At 34.8% G+C, this 17,945-nt stretch overlaps 1 protein-coding gene across 1 annotated transcript; it reads left to right on the forward strand.

Moving 5' to 3' along the window:
* Positions 1–12,252: 12,252 nt before the first annotated feature.
* Positions 12,253–16,450, forward strand: LOC132639324 (uncharacterized). Its single transcript, XM_060355776.1, has 7 exons — positions 12,253–12,378; positions 12,445–12,682; positions 12,782–12,993; positions 13,066–13,132; positions 13,311–13,420; positions 13,728–14,148; positions 16,440–16,450. The coding sequence occupies exons 1-7, from the start codon at positions 12,253–12,255 to the stop codon at positions 16,448–16,450; spliced, it is 1,185 nt and encodes a 394-aa protein (XP_060211759.1).
* Positions 16,451–17,945: the final 1,495 nt, after the last annotated feature.

Consider the following 17,945-nt stretch of genomic DNA (forward strand, 5'->3'; position numbering starts at 1 on the left):
GAAGTTAAGTCCGTCGAAAATCAGAATTATTTCGCAGCGATTGTGTTTTTAGCTTGAACATACCCTTTGAGAAAGATAATTTTAAGAAAATAATTATTACTTTTTTATGATATAAATGATTATATATTTTGGACTAAATCTAAAAATTAAAAATATCCAATAATATGACCGGGAAGAGGCAGTAATGTATACATACAGCGAAAACAAATTTAAAATATGAACAGGTTCATAAATATGATTATATGAGCAATGGGCAAGTTAATTGGAAAAAATTGTCGGCCATAGTCATAATAATAAATGACCCCACTTGAAATCAATGCGGCTATATCAAAGGGCTAAAAAGTCAGCACAGTCAAAATCTAATAAAACATGTACAACAATCAACTTATTTGGAATAATTACCTAAATACCCTAAAAATTTATCCCTCTTCTATAATAGTATAAAGTATAAATATAAAAAATATAAATATAAATGTGGTTGCAGTTGCTTTTGCTATTTCACGTTCAATTCTTTCTTGGTTCCCTATTCATTTTTCTTTTCTTTTTAATATATGTGGAACCCATCTTTTAATTTCAATTGACCATTGAGGGAGTTCATGGTCGACGACGATCCTGGCATGAACTCCCTCTTCTATAAAGTGTGTGTGTGTGTGTCTATATATATATATATATATATAAACAAGATCGAAATAATGCAAGATAGATAATAAGTTGCACAAAAATAATAGAGTGATTGTAAACGAAGTAAGAGATGGAATTCTTATTGAAGAGGTCTTGATTGAGCCGATGAACGATGGCGCTAACTGAAAAGAATAGGTTTGATAATTCTAGTGTAGAAGCAGTATTAGTATTTAAGTCAGAATGAGATACAATAAAGGGAAAAGGGGCTATTTATCATATACCCCTAATGTAACCGTTCCTCTAATATAATGCCCACCCATCAGGGATTAACCATAGTAAATTGCAATGGTTTGGTGTAAACATCCGGTGTGGACAAGTATTTACCTGTTTCATACATCACGCCTGGAGATTTGTAACCACAGTGAAATTTAATTGGGAATGGTAGATATTTCAAAGCTTGTTGGCTTGAGAGAGTTTATTCTATCTGGACACTAATGACCAACTGAATAGTTTACTCCGGGCACTACACTACTAGCTCCGATGTGATTAATCCAGAACGAGCTTGTGGCAAATCATAAATGAGCTTCTCTGATGGTTCTTTGGCTTTCGATCCAGGTGGACTTGGTTGACATGGTGTTAGATGAGGCTCACCACGTGTCAAATGTTTATCGGCCACATATAATGTCCGTATTTTACCAATACAAACCCAAAAATTTACCAAATATTCTCTTTTTGGAGCAGAAATTATATTTAGTGAATGCTATTGAAAACAATATTTTCAATTGTCGATAAGCGGAATCCTCAAGAACAACACGCATCATCAGTATGTGTGGGGATAAGTAGACAAATAGTGACAACTAACATGACATAACACATTTACAATTAATTGAATTTGGAAGCTGAGGAAAATTGACAAAAACAAAAACAAAAAGGAAGTTAGCTAGTTGCTTTATTTTAATCTTAATTTATGAAACTATTCCATTCGTAATAAAAATTAGACAAAATATATCTTAAATTAATTCTTCCGAATCGCTTCGAGAGATTGTATTCAAATATAATAAGGTTCTCTTTTTGTTTAATTTGTATCTTGTCTTGCCACGCGTGGGGTAATAATTCGAGAGTAGGTGATAGAACGTTTATGAAGACATACATAATTAAAAAGCAGTATACATATAATTAAGGACAACATGACAAAACTGAAATTCTAGTTAATTGACAGCACCAGTAGGGACAACATTTTATAACAATACAATCAATTTTATGAGGTCTTCGTAGGTAGCCACTAGCCCAGGACTCGAGTGGAGAAGCAGTTGAACACATATCTATTCCTTTCAGACACATTGATTCTAACTACTATGTAAATTCGATTTATGAAGTAACTTAACGATCGCTCAATTATGTTCAGGAAGTAATTCAGTTAACTCTAATTAAATGCAAACAAATAGAAACAAACTAAGTTTATATAAATGCATCACTTGTAAGAAGTTTAAATTTCCCCAATAGAAGCTCCAAGTAATACCCCCTTTGGTCCGGCCCTTCTCCGGACGGCCGAACCTCACGCATAGCAGGAGCTTAGTGTAAGAATACATGGACTTGCACATATATAAATATATAAACAATTGTATGTTAACTGCTATCATTAAAGGGGTTGGCCCAGATTAAACGTGATCTGCTAAGGTTTAAAGTTACATGAGCCTAATTGAATACCTCATAAAGTATGGGGCTTTATGTGTAGATACATGGATGTAATTTTGATGTAATGAGGGGCTAAACTAGAATTACATAAATTATATTCAATTATAAAAGAGGTTATGGTCCCCAAATCAGACGTAGGGTTTTCTTACCTGACATCTCATCGCCAGTGAAAGAGATAGCGGCTCACGTCTAGATTTGGAAGACCAGAACTGTGAGATTGAAGAAACTCATTGTTGTGGATTCAGGTATGCTTCCGTATTCAGTTACTTTTCTCGATTATTTGATATGATAGGTCTTGGGATGGATATAGTCATCTACAATTTAGTTCTAACAAGTGGTATCAGAGCTAGATTTCAGTGTATGGATATTTTGAGATTGATTTTGCAAAAGTAAAGCATTCAGTTCATTATCCTCTCTAACCTATTTTTCAGCTGAACCAGTTGAAAATAGGAATATTAGATCATATGTAATTTCCACGCTACACACCCATGCCTGATCTATGTCACTTGGTTATGTTTTTATGTTGGTATACGTGATCAATGTATACCAACATAAAATCTTGAGTGATCAATGTTTAATTACGATATGACTGTAACTAAAGCTGTCTTGGTTCTATGCTGGCATGATTGATGGACGAGGTTGCTTAGAGGTACTTTTATGATAGCAAATATCTTGAGTTCATGAGGTGACATAAAGTTATACGGTTATATATATATATGTATATATGTGTCGTCCAAATGAGATATTGTAAGAATATATGGACTTGCATATATATATATATATATATATATATATATATATATATATATATATATATATATATATATATCTGTGTGTGTGTGTGTCGTCCAATTGTATGTTAACTACTATCATTAAAGGATTGGTCTAGGTTAAACGTGATCTTTAAGGTTTAAAGTTATATGGGCCTAATTAAACACCTCTTAAAGTATGAGGCTTTATGTGTCACTACTGGAAAATGAGCCTATGGAAACAAACTTGTTAGCAACGGTTACACAACCGTTACTATAGATCGTCTATTGCAACAGTTCCAACCATTGCAATAGGACTTCGATGCTACTGGAACATTTCGACTCTTAAACCGTTGCAATAGTGTTTGAACCGTTGTCATAGCTCTAGTTATTGCTACATTTTTGTCACCGTACCAATAGATGTATCTAATGGAACACATTTTGGGTAAAAAAATTCTATTGGTACGGTTTTTAGTTCCCTCGTTATTTTCCCTCCTAAAATTTCACTAATCCCTCCAAAACCCCAAAAACTTTGTACTCTTTTCTTTTAATTAGTATTTGTCTATTTGTTCGGAAAAAAAAATAAAGTTCCAAAACGCTGAAACACCAATTCATATCACAAAATTGCAAACCCTTTTAACACCAACTCTTATCACAAAATTGCAAACCCATTAACACCAACTCTTATCACAAAATTGCAAACCCATTCAACGTAAGTTCTACTTCCTCTACGCCATCTCCATACCATTAGCTTATTGCTATTAGCTTTTTCTTTTAGGAATTTCAAACAAAATATAGAAAAGAAAATTTCAGGAAAATGTTAGTATACGATCCATTTTGTAGCAGCAACATAAAATCAATATTTCATATTTGATGTATGAAAGTTCTAGGATTTTTTTTTTGTTGGGTCTTGTTCTGCAAAATCTAATTGATTTTGATATTGATGTGGTTTTCTTGTTGGGTTCTCTTTGAACAGCGAACACACCAACACTTTACGATGTGAATCGCAGTGATGAGGCTTCAATTGAGATTCTTTTTCCTTTTCTCAAGTTAAATTGTTTGTCTTTTATTCTAAATCCCATTTACCCAGAAAAGATTTCACCTTTCTTAGAATTGTTTAATTGATTTTTGGTCAAATTTTTTTGTAGAGTTTGTTCGAGTTCGTCGATTGAGGTCGCTTACCAGTAGATTTGATATTTAGCTCGGTTGATTGCGTCTGCTTCTCTCCAGGTACTCCCTCTGTTATAATTGTTTTGTATTTATTTTGCAATTCTCAACAGTTGATTCTGAATTGTAGTCCCATATTCCTTTGATATACACTTTATGCCTGAGATGCGTAATACAATTTTTGGGGTTTGTTTTTGGGGGTTTGTCCCATTATAATTTTCAAATTAATTTTTTTAGTGTTCTCTTTGGTATTTTTTCTTAAAATTTATTCTAGATTGGTTTCTTCTTATGCTGCAAGGAAGTGTTGAAATTTTGGAGATTTAAGCTTATGTGTTTGCTTTCTTAAGAGGATTTATACTTTATGCTTAAGATGCGTAATTGGTGGAATTGAGACACATTGAAGTATTCTAATTCATTAGTCATTTTATTGCTATCTTTGGGTTTAAAGAATGATGTCAATACGACTAGGTTTAACCGCTAATGATTCTGTTAAAAGAAACAATTTTAAAAAAAAACATTTGTGGTTATTGTGGTTAGCACTGTTGTTTGAATTTTGGATTTTTTTTATCTGTTAAGGTTTTTGGTTATGAATACCAGGTTTGGTTTGTTATATACATTAGAAAAGCTTTTTAAGCAAGTTTTTCGAAAACAAAATCTCGTTGTAATCAAGTAAGCAATTCATGCACAATTATTTCGAAATAAATTAAGTTTCAAAATAGAAATTCATGTAGTTTTATTTCATCAGCAAATCAAATTTTAAATGGCAGTCAGCCCTTTTGCCTTTTGTCTGACCATTTTGGCTTAAAAGCCATTTAGTTTGATCCAATCCATCTGCATCCCTTGTCTGCAATTTCAGTGGCATATCAACGGTAAAGATAAGTTTTTTCTCCATCACTTCAATCTTTAGAATCTCCTTATGCAAAGCTTTAATGGTCAAGTTTCCTCCATTTTTGCTTCTTTACTTTGTTGTTTGATTTTGGTTCTGCTGTGAATCTCCAAATAGACGAGCGTCTCGTTATTGTAATGCCTTAAAAAGTATTTACTTAAAATAAGGGGTAGTGGTTTATACATTATATGGCATGAGCAAGAGCATCAATGACTAAACAAACAAAAGATTTAGGCTATCTGTTAGCTGATTACTGTTAGTTGCAACTCTGGAAAACCAACAGAGGAAATAAAAGTATGTTCCGATAAGCCAGCAATTGCACTTAATAATGAGATGTTGTTTTGTCTCTTTATTTAGAGAAATTGTGCTGTCTAATGTAAATGTTGTATCTCGAACCGTCCATGTGCAGAATCTACAATACTCGTCTGTTAGAATACTTTAAGAGGTTTTTGTAAATTCATATTTTTGAGCTGCTCAAAGTGTTGACTTGTGCTTCACATAGAAGCATCAGTGGTTATGACCTCCTATCTGGACACATTTCTTTCAGTGTGTAGCTTGGGATTAGGAACAGTATGAAATAAAAAACTATGGTTTCTTTTTTCCTTTTTGGATATGGAAGCAGTTTTTTACTTTGCTAGCCAAGCCGTTAATATTCGCAAGTAACATTTCCATAAACGAAGTGTAGAACCTGCAAATCTAATCACTCTTGTAACCAATGGTACAGTGGAAATCTCGAAAAATTTAAAATTTGCATTAGGAAATATGGTGTTTTTGTGTATGCATGTGTCTGTTTTCCTCATTATCATGTACTTAATAAAAAATAATTTGTAATAGTAATTGTCTACTGTATCTTGCTTGTCATTCTGCCTTTGGTTTTTCATCATTTTTTTTTAATAAAGTCCACTTGGCATGATGCCTAGGGCTGATTTTATATATTTTTCTCAACGCGAAACAAGTAAAGAGTCTTTACTAATGTATCCAAAATGGCTAATAAAGATGTAAAAATTAATGTAATGACCAACTTAAGATTTATATGATATCTTAAGTTGGTGATACAAATTGCTAATATCCTACTAACTAGAAAACTGAAAATTACATTGTAAACTATAAGATAAAACGGTTTTTGGTCATTAAATGATCAAACAACTGTTTCAGCAAACGTATAATTGCCATATATCCTCTGCAGCTGCCAAATATTTGCATATATGGCATCATCTCATGTTGTAGCTGTATGAGCAATTTGGTGCATATCTGGTAATCTTTCTGTGTTGCAGAATCTTGCATATAGTAGCGACTTCTGCCTTTCTCACTTGAAACTTGAAATTGCAACTTTGCTTGTGTAGTTGCTGCACCACAACCAGTAGCACTAATATATCCCATATCATTTCCTGAATTTGGATCAATGAAACAATAGTAGTAGCCTACATTGTATGAAGTTTGTATCACATCATATCCTACATAAGTAGGACCAGTAACACAAACACTAACCACAAGTCCAAAAATCTTGTTGCCAATATAAATCAGTACCAGTAGCAGCTACTTGCATAATGACCAGTAACCAAAATTCCTGCTACCAGTATATATCCATGTAGCCTATTTATTCCTTTTCCTTATATTTGCTATAACACTCATATCATTTCTAAGATGAGTAGGATCAATAGGGTATAGCATATTATCAAATTTGGTCCACAGTTGCATCACTTCATTCCCATTTGCTTAGGATCAGTGGCACAAATATGTTCCAGTTTTCCTGATTTCCTGGTGCTATTGTATTTCCATGCAAAACTTAAACCTGTAAAAAAGAAAATAGTGTTAGTGTAAAAATTTACCATCATGCTCTCCTCCCATAGGATTTGAACATGGTGATAAGGCCTCCTTGATATCCCACCACCAACAACCATCTTCAGCATCACCATCAGGCATGAATTTTCAGTATAATTACAACACTTGTGACCTTGTCTGACTAGCAGCACCCTACCTTTTGCAACTGTTGTACATCTGCAAGTCCCAAACCAAATCCTGCTGCCTGCAAGTTTCCATGGAAAACTTGTTCCCACCTTACCAAGTCTCATGTCATTTCTTGTGGTAAAGACAGATATATAAAACTCTACTTCACCATTTTTGGATCAACTCATTTCTCAACTGAGTGGGATCATTGAACCAGTATAGAACCACCTCATTTCTCACATGAACAGGCTCCATAATAAGCATGATTCCTGTATTATTTAGATCTTTGTCCACCAGTAGTATGCTCAAATTTCGACAACCATCAGTAACACTAAAACTGGTGGTATTGTTTTTCCTCCCATCACCAGATGACATTTAGTAACCAATTATGCACCACATCATTTCCAATATAAATTGGATAAGTGAAACACACAATATAGATGGTCCTGGTGTCTTTACAACAACCAACAACCTGCATCAACCACTTTTGCACTAAATTGCCAAAAACACCCCTGGCCCTGCTGCAAATAAGCAGTGCAACCTTTGTGCTAAATTTCCTGAATTCAACTTGAAGAATACACCAGTCAACTAAATTCCTCCTCTGAAGCTCACCAGCAATCAGCATCAACCAACTTTGTATATGGTTTTTCATTATTTTAAACTCAAAACAAACCCCAAAAATGTTTATATTTGAAATTGCATGACACAAGTTTAAGCTATGCATTATGTACCCGGTTATATGCTTACCTGCATGTTCTCCATTCACAAAAGTGTGTAAAACATGGACTAAGGACTTCACACTTAGTGTAGACTTCTCTTCTGCCAAATCATGTTGGATATTGTTATGTGGATTTCACACATATTAGTAAAAGGCAACAGTTCCTAGAAGGCAGCTATTTATATGCACTTAGTGTATATTAAGGATCTTTTGAATTTACCTGGAAGTATACCAAAGATAATTAGATACATCCTTTGTAGTATTCATATGCTCCAGTATTACGTCTGATTTAAGTGAAGTAGCATCAAATTGTGGAACAACCTCTTCAAATTGTTCCCATTTCTCAGCTGAGTCAAACTTAAAAGGTTGGTTTTTCTATTCTTGTGTTGAATTTCGTGCTTACCTATTACAGATGACCATGCGTACAATTATTTTCTTCTATGGTTTTAACCCAAAGCATAGCTCTTCTCTAAATTAAGGATAAGGAGACGATTTGGCAGATCTACATTTCTTTTCATCATAAATGGTGTTGTTTGGGAATAGATTTGAAAAGGTTAACTATACATAGAATTGAAATAAACATTTTAGGATATTTTGAACCTTTTTCCATTAATAAATGCATACTATTTCCTCTTAACGTGTTGCTCTTCTTCTGTTTCTTGGTTATCATGACTTTTAAACTCTGTGATTTGCTTATGTTATATAGGATTCTAATGGATAACGAAGATAAAAGTTGGATGAATTGCCTAAGATGAACGGATGAGTATAGTCGTGGAGTGAACAATTTTCTTGATAAGGCATTTGAACGAGCGTCTCAAGGAAATGAGATATTATGCCCTTGCAAAAAATGTGTTAATCGTTATTGGCATTATAGAAATATTGTGGAGGATCACTTGGTTGTTGAAGGGTTCGTTGATGGTTACACCAAGTGGGTTTTTCATGGAGAAAGGTTTTCCTCGAGAAATACACCTCTTCCAGTCAATGATGATGAAGGTTCTAACTTGCGTGACGATATTGATAGACTACTTCATGATACATTTAGAAATATAGAGGGTCAGTCAGGTCATGAAGGAGTAAAAGAGGGATTATCTGAAGATGCAAAGAAATTTTTTAAATTATTAGAGGAAGGGAAACAAGAGTTATATCCAGGGTGTGAAACTTTCACTAAATTGAGTTTCACCATTCGGTTGTACTTGCTAAAATCCTTGCATGGGTCGAGTAATGTAGCATTTTCAGACATATTAGTGTTGCTAAAAGAGGCATTTCCCTTTGCTCAGCTACCGGAGTCATTCAACAAGGCTAGGAAAATGATAAAAGATTTGGGCCTTCATTATGAAAAAATGCATGCATGCCCAAATGATTGCATGCTATATTGGAAAGACAAAGAGAAAGCAGATAATTGCTCCGTTTGTGGATCTTCTAGATAGAAGAGTATTGGTAATGGCTTGACTAATAAAAACTCTAAAATCCTTCCAAAGGTTTTAAGGTGCTTTCCCTTAAAGCCTAGGCTTCAAAGGATATTTATGTGTCCTGAAACATCTGTTGCAATGAGGTGGCATGCTAATGAACGACCCAATGATGGGAAAATAAAACATCCTGCTGATGGGGAAGCATGGAAGTATTTTGACTCTTTTCACCCAGAATTTTCTAGAGATCCTCGTAATTTTAGGTTAGGTCTTTCAAGTGATGGTTTTAACCCATTTCGAACCATGAGTATTTCTCATAGCACGTGGCCTGTTATGTTAATGAACTATAATTTATCACCGTGGATTTGTATGAAGCCTGAATATATCATGTTGTCAATGATCATTCCAGGTCCTTCATCTCCGGGAAATGATATAGATGTGTACCTACAACCATTAATTGCAGAATTGAAGGAATTATGGGAATTTGGGGTAGAAACTTATGATGTTGAAACTAACCAAACATTTCGAATGCGTGCAGCCTTATTGTGGATAGTTAGTGATTTTCCAGCATTAGCAATGCTTTCAGGATGGAGCACTAAAGGGAAACTGGCATGCCCCACTTGTAATTATGACACATGCTCTCAATATCTCAAGCATAGTCGTAAGATGTGTTACCTGGGTCATTGGAGATTTTTGCCTCATGATCATCCATTACGAAAAGATAAGAAGTCATTTAATGGTCAGGAGGAGCATAGACCTGCACCAACTCCTTTGTCGGGTGTAGAGGTCTTTGAAGAGCTGCGTGAATTCAACAATGTATTTGGAAAGGGCAAAAAGAAAAGGCCTCGGGATAATAAGGGTCCGTGGAAGAAAAGATCCATCTTTTTCGAGTTGCCATTTGGGCACATAACAAATTGAGGCACAATCTTGATGTGATGCACATAGAGAAGAATATATGTGATAGTTTGCCCGGGACTTTATTAGATATAGATGGAAAGTCAAAGGATCATGTAAATTCACGCTATGACTTACAAGAAATGGGCATACGAAAGGAGCTACAACCAATAGAAGATGATAGTGGAAGTGTAAGTTTGGGTCGAGCTTGTTTCTCCATGAAGCCAGAACAGAAACGGTTGTTTTGCACCGTCATGAAAAATGCCAAATTACCAAAAGGCTTTGCTTCGAATATATCATAACGTGTGCAAGTGAAGGAGATGAAAATATCAGGGTACAAGAATCATGATGCTCATTTTATAATGCATTACCTGCTCCAGGTTGCTGTTAGAAAAGCTTTGCCCAAGAATGTTTCACTAGCCTTGATTAGGTTGGGCAATTTCTTTAGAGCCATATATAGTAAGGTTATAAGGCCAAGAGATCTTGAAAAATTGCAGTCTGAAATTGTTGAAATAACATGTGACCTTGAAAAGATTTTTCATCCAACATCTTTTGATATAATGCTACATTTGCCTATCCATTTAGTGAATGAAATTAAGCTTGGGGGTCCGGCTCATGTTCGTTGGATGTATTCCACTGAAAGGGAGTCATGTAAGTTGAAGGGGTTCGTTCGCAATCGATCTTGTACAGAAGCATCAATAGCAGAGGGGTTCCTAGCTGAAGAGTGCTTGACTTTTTGTTCAAGATACCTACATGATGGCGTGAAGATGAGATTTAGTAAGTACCAAACAGAGGATGACGAGTTCCTTCAAGATTCCTCACCTATATTCCCTAAGATAGGTCATCCAATTGGAAAAGAGAAGAAGAAAAAAAGAAACACTTTTCTCATGGATTCACAGTCCAAGAATGAAGCACATCGGTATGCTTTGTTCAATACTGGAGATGAACAAGTGGAAAAGTTTATCGAGTAAGACAAATTATATAACAATTATTTACATTTAAACTTTATCTGTTTTGTTATGTTAAGGTATTTTAAGTTCCATTTATAAAGGCCTAATAAGTAAATTTTAAACATTCATGATTGCAGGGAACATAAGAGTTTAATGGGTAATCATACTAGATCAAATGCATGGGTAAGAGCAAGGAATCATAGTCGGGAATTCAGTAACTGGTTTGAAGAGAAAGTTGAAAATGTTGAAGTGCTTGATTATTTACGAAAGCTAGCTAAAGGGCCTAATGAGGTGGCCAAAAGATATACTGCATATTTCATTAATGGCTACTGATTTCATACGAAAACTCAGGATGCACCCTGTAAGACTCAAAATTGTGGAGTGACTTTATCAGCAACAACTGATAGTTTTGCTGGTGTTAGGGACCAAAATCCCATCGATGGAGAGGTTATCTATTATGGAGTTATTCAAGATATAATTGAGATTGATTATTATGGTCATTTTAGTGTTGTATTTTTTAGATGTGATTGGTTTCATAATGAAGTAGATGAATATGGGTTAACTCGGGTATACTTCAACAAATTATGCAGTACAGATGACCCTTATGTGTTAGCATCGCAAGTTCAGCAAGTTTTTTATATCGAGGATCCAATTGATAAAGAGGTTTATTATGCAAGGAATAAGGTCCCAGTAGATTTGTACGATTTAGAAGAAGAGAATTGTCCCAATATCAAAGACACATATTGGAGGGAACCTAATGATGAAATTGGTTGCTCAAGTAGATTACCTGATGTTGACAATTGATACTCAAGAGAAGATATGGCTGTTGATGGTTTTGATATGTCGTTTCATCCACAATATTTAGAAGAAACAACTACAGAATCATCTAAAGACGATGATGCCATTGATCATACCGATTGGGATTGGATGGAAGGGGATGATTAAAGTGAAATTTTTGAACTAACTTCAAATATATACTAGTAGTTTTAATTTTTTTTATCTGTGAGTGATTAACGCCCTTTTAAAAATACTATTTATGATTATCTCGGGCCCTACCTGAACTTTGCAGCTTCTTTAATGTGTCAATACTTGTCTCTCCATGCATGACTTTTATTCAATACTTGTCTCCCTCTTTGCGTAGCTTATATCTAGCTTTGTTAACACTTCTGCTAACCTTTTATCTTTTAATTTTGTGAACTTGACAGAGTTCTGAATAGTCATGGATCAAGAAAGGCCTTTAAAAAGAAAAAAGAAAAAAGTAAAAGGCTCAACATTCCTTCCAGCTGGATCACTTGCATCGTTGGCAAACCAAATGTCGTTGATGGGAACAAAAAGAAATGTTCAAGTTGATTGTTCAAATGTGGGAACAAAAAGAAATGTTCTGGCTGATTGTTCAAATAGAAAAAAATAGCTTCCACAGCCAGGATCGCAAGTGCCATTGGATTCTACATCTTCTGTAGAACAAGTACGAGAACAGTTACAACAAGTACCAAGGAATTCCCCTTCTCCAACACAAGTAGTACTGCAACAAGTGCAGCAAACATCACTGCATTCTACCCCTTCTACAGCACAGGCAGTACAAGAACAAGTCCAGCAAATGTCACAAGATTCTACTGCTCAAGAAGAAAACGAACAATCTGAGGAAGGAGGTAAGAATTTTTTTTTTTATATAGATTCTACTACATTAGTAACTTGATAATATCTGTCTATGATTATTGTATCTCCTTCCATTGAAAAAAGAAAAACAGGCAGAACACAAATGCAAAGTGTACACGGACGGAGTGAGCGTAAACTAATAGTGCTAAATAAGTACAACCAGCCCGTTGGTCCTACTCCAGCAGTCGTAGCAGAGTTGGGCAGCTTTCTTGGAACATTGGCAAGGAATTCGACCTTTTGTCCTGTTAATGTATTAGATTGGAGGAAATTGAAAACTCATAAAGATATGTGGAGCTATACCAAGGTTTGAAGTTCTCAATGATTTGGTTGAATTTTTCTATATCTTTTGCATTAACCTAACTGCACCAAATTGTAGGAAAAATATGACATTCCTGATACTGCAAGTAAATGGGCTTTCAAAGAAATATCAAAGCTTGGAGAAGGTATAAGACTTGGTTGAAGCAACGGTACTATTTACCCTATGCCACTGATGAACTTCGAATGGCAAAAAGGCTTGCAAATATTCCATAATCTCATTTTAAGGATCTCATTGAATACTAGAACTTCGACAAAGCTCAGGTAAGATATGCCCTTCATCTCTTATGTATTTGGTTCATATAGTATCTCCAACTCAATTATTGCAAGAAACGTCCAGAACTAATACAGAGAATCGGAAAAAGTTAAGGTATCCGCACACTGTTGGCAAAAGAAGTTTTGCTATAATTCGCGAGGTTTGGTGTTTTCTCTTATTGTTCATTTACTAGAACCTGTAGACTTTACTTAGGAAGATTTTTATGCCAACTTTCATGTAACTAGGAAAAAGAGAAGGAAAGTTCTGATGCTGTAACAAATAAGGATATCTTTGTGACTACAAGAAAGAGGAAACCTGGGTGAGTATACAAGGATTCATATGAAGATACGATGAGGAAAATAGTACGAAATTTTCTAATTTAAAGCTTATCAATATTATTTGTTTGTTCGTAAATATTGAATCACTTTGATATACTTGAACTCTCTACTCTTGGTACTAATTTGTAGGCTGAAATGGAAAGAATAGAAACTCAAGAAAGCGAAGATGGCAGTCAATCAGTTGACGCATTTGCATCAGTCATGGGACCTGAGCATCCAGGATGCGTAAGATTGTATGGGCGTGGGGTTACCAAAACAGACTTGAAAGAAAAAATGGGAAATTCTGGACCCTCTTTAAATATTACTGATGAAATGATGCAACAAAAAATTGAGGAAATAGAAGCTAGGGTGCAACAGAGAATGCAGAAAAAATTTGACGCACAAATGGATACCATGGAACGAGATGTTACAATGAAAGTCGTTGGACAAATTCAGCATCTAAACCCAAACTTACAACTTGATCCAAGCTTACTAAGATTCAGTGTTTGTTCGCACGGAGAAGCGGCTATTCAACAAATAAATCGTCCATCTGCTGGTAGTAACAACCAAGGTAAGTACTTATTATAAATGTTACTCCTCCTCTTCTTCTTCTTCTTCTTCTCATCCTTCTTCCTTCTGCTTCTTCTACCACTATTCTTTCTCTGTTCTAGATATTTTTCTTCCCGATTCGTGCACGCGACCTGATTAATAAGTGTTCTTAATCTCTCTGTTGAGTTCTTATCTGGCCTAAGCTTGATTCATGTCATGTCACCTGCTATATATATTTTTGTTCTCTTGAAGTGCTAAAACTGTCTTTTCCAGTTTGGGAAAGAGGATATGGCTAATGAACATGTCTTAGGGTCAATTATGAAAAAGATTCAATATTTTGAAGATGTCATGAGTAACTGTTGAAGATTCTTATTTTTGTTGGACCTTTAAATATTCTAAAGGTCAGCAAAGCTTGAAACTTAACTTTCTTGCTTTTTAAATTCTTTATTTCTGTGTAAACACTTGGTAGCTATTTCCATATGTATGATGAGGTTGTTGACACCCAATTTTGCCCCTCCTTTATTCCAATTAATAAATCAATATCTTATTTTTACCCTTTACTTTATTATAATTTCTACTACTATATTAATTTTGTTAAGTATTAATACGTTGTACATCGCTACTTACTTATTATGTATAACTTAGGTAATATTTTACTCTATTATTACTTTGCTCATATTTTATATACTAACTCTACTTATGGAATTTATTATTATTGTTATTATTATTTGTTATTATTATTATTATTATTGCTACATAGTATATTTGATCTAATTTAGAAGCCCAAAATATTAATTCAGTCCGTAATTAACTTTGAAAACATATGGGCTAAGGCCTAATTCGGCCAGCCCAATACAAAAGGAGCAACCCACTCGTTTTACCCAATCAGCCCAATTAATTCCCCAAAAACCCGACCAGTCCATTACCCATTCTCGTCTGACCTGGCCCAATTCCTTAAAACCTTTCAATCGGTTGAAACATCTAACCTAGCCGCACAGCGTTGTCATCTTTCTCTCTCTCTCTCCGCTCTCGTCCTCTCCCCTCTACTTTAGTAAAATCACAGTGGCTCTTTAGCCGTGAACAGCCTCGGTCTACCCCATTTTCATATACAAGTTGGCTATACATCTGCTTCACCCAAGCTCTGTCGTTGACAGAGAAAGGGTTTACCCATTTTTGGCTTCAAGACGCGTACAATCCTCAAGACCATAGAAAAATCGATCCACTTTGGGCACGAATCTGCAAAATCACGTGAACGGGCTACAAGCTCGTCCAAAACTCCTCCAACGTTCAAATCTCAAACAAGTTTGACCAGATTTCGAACTTTCGAGTCTCATTATCCCGCCCAAATAAAAACCCCTAACCTTTTCCTATAAATAGATCTATATTTCTTAACCGGAGGGAGTTTTTTTTTGGACAGCAAGAACCACCGGAAAACTTTACCACGTTGAAACATTCCTTTATTTCATTACTACTCTAAATCTGAGAGTTGTTCGAATTCCATTCTATTCAGTTCGTTTTACTCTACTGTTACTTTAAGATCGAGCGTAAATCCGAGACCTCGAAACCCCGTTCACTGCACCTACAAAAGGTCGGTAAACCTAAAGCTTCATTTTTATTTTTATTTTATTTTTCTGGTATTGTTAGTATAATGAATCTGTCGTTTGAGATAAAATCATGAATTAGAGTTCTTCTCGTGTAAATCACTTCTCATTTCTCCTCGATTTTGTTCTACTATTATTAGCCTAAAAATATTACTCTTCGTCAATTTTATTTTTTGTTGTTTTATGTGGTTGAAATTCCGACTGAAATACATGTTATTTACTAGTTTGGTTGAAATTGCGACTGGAAAATGTGATTGACTGGCTGTTATGACATCTTTACTATGGCATGTTGGCTGGGCTGATTTTCGACTTAGCTTTAAAACTTTTGATTCATTAATTTAAGTTAACCTTAATCTAAGTTGTTTAGCTACGCATCTCTGGTTTTGATTTAGAAATGCTCGATTAAGGTTGATAACTATCAAGAGTTTAGAGAATTATAAGTTGAATATCAATTTGGTCCTTTTTATTCTGAGATCCTGTTTGAGGAGGAGGCAGAGTTTCAGTTATAGAGTAAGTTTGTTAGTTGAGATTACGAGTCCGATTTCGAATTTAGAATAGACAGTAGTCTCCTTTCACGTACTTTGATCAAATTTTGGTTTATTTGTTTGCCGCATGTTTTCCAGAGTTAGTCCTATATCTATTTTAACTACATGAACTTGGCTTTGTGTTACTTCTTTAGTTTGGTTTATTACTGGTTTTATTCTTTGTCCAGTTAAAGAATGAGCAAGCATGTTTTAGTTTTTCCTTGAATCTGTAGTTACTAAATGTTGGTTTAAAAAATGAAATTTGCCAACGATTTATGCTCAGTGTAACATCTTACAAATTCCCTGATGAACATTCTGCTTTGCCTTGCTTTGTGTTTGAAGCTTCTCTTTTGAACAAAATGATGATAATCTGTTGTGCCTTAGTGTGATCTCTCTCTCTCTCTCTCTCTCTCTCTCTGTTTGTTTGGATTAACCTCCACTGTGGTCAGCCATTGTTGTTCCTACGTGCATAATTTGTTGCTTCATAGTTAGATGTCAACTGCTTCAACTTAAAAAATTTGCTTAAAAACAGCCTTGTAGACTTCTCGTTCTGAGTAGATATTATGACTATCGATGGGTCTGAGCTGTTTCCTTTCTTATGCCGATTTTTAATCTACCTACACTGTACATTGTCATGTTCTCGCGAAGCTTATACCTATTTCAATTTGTCGTACAGCTGATGATAATTCCCTCTGTATTCTGTCTAAATCTTTGCCTGAGTATTCTCATGGTCATGTCCTATACATACTTCTTACATTCTTGTCCAGTGTTTCTTGTTCTGCCATAAATGAGTTTGATTGATTTCCTTAGGACAACAAATCCTATACTCTCTAATCACATACATGAGTCATCTATTTCGAAAACGGAAACTGCCCTACTTTATTTGGGGCCTACCTTATTTGTTTCTTTTGTTGCTTGAACACGTTATTAAGCCTGCACCTGTTTTTATCTGACTGTTTTATATCTTGGCCCATTTCCCTTCCTTTGTGGACATCTAATTCGAACAGGGGCCTGCTACACTCATTTAATTTCATTTCTTATTGTCTGTTTAGAAGTCATTAATGTATTAACTATAGGCAGTCCCCTGATTAGTTGAAAGCTATTGTCCTTGTTTTGAATTTGCATTATATACGTTTAGCTTTATTTTTGGGTTACATACTAATTCTTTTCTTTTGTTCTTATGCATGATCATCGCATATGAGTCCGAGGGACTCGTCATCTTCCATGTTCAGTGTTGGGCCAAAGCCCAACGGAACTTTCTTCTCAAGTCATCCAATCCGCAGCTGCGCAAAAAATGATGTTGGGCCGAGGCCCATATGGCAGAATGCATGGCAGCATATTGAATGGGCCAAACCCATTTAACACATCTGTTCCTTTTACTTTATCTTTGTGTGTCTGCTTACTTGCCTAACATTTATCTTATCTTTGTCTTTCTTAGCTTAGATGAACTCTAATGAATTAGTAGGTTTAGTTTAGTGTAATGAGTAGTTAATTTAAAAGAGAGCTAACAATTAATTCATAGGTTTCATTTCCCTTTTTTTATGTTGAATTATTTATAGTATCTATATTATTTATTTTTATTAGAATAATTGATTTTTAAATAGCATGACTACATATTTTGAGAATTAAGATTCACTCTTACTATCATAGAAATTTAAAACGTTACTAATTTTACACTAACGTTAACTTATTTG

The sequence above is a fragment of the Lycium barbarum genome, chromosome 5 (assembly GCF_019175385.1).
Source record: "Lycium barbarum isolate Lr01 chromosome 5, ASM1917538v2, whole genome shotgun sequence".
NCBI lineage: Eukaryota > Viridiplantae > Streptophyta > Magnoliopsida > Solanales > Solanaceae > Lycium > Lycium barbarum.

Bases quoted from the DNA above. Each gene is read 5' to 3' on its own strand.
- LOC132639324 (XM_060355776.1), top strand. From the start codon at position 12,253: ATGGATCAAGAAAGGCCTTTAAAAAGAAAAAAGAAAAAAGTAAAAGGC. The intron at 12,683-12,781 runs GTAAGAATTTTT...AAAGAAAAACAG, and splicing joins CGAACAATCTGAGGAAGGAG to GCAGAACACAAATGCAAAGT. The intron at 13,133-13,310 runs GTATAAGACTTG...TGGTTCATATAG, and splicing joins AATATCAAAGCTTGGAGAAG to TATCTCCAACTCAATTATTG.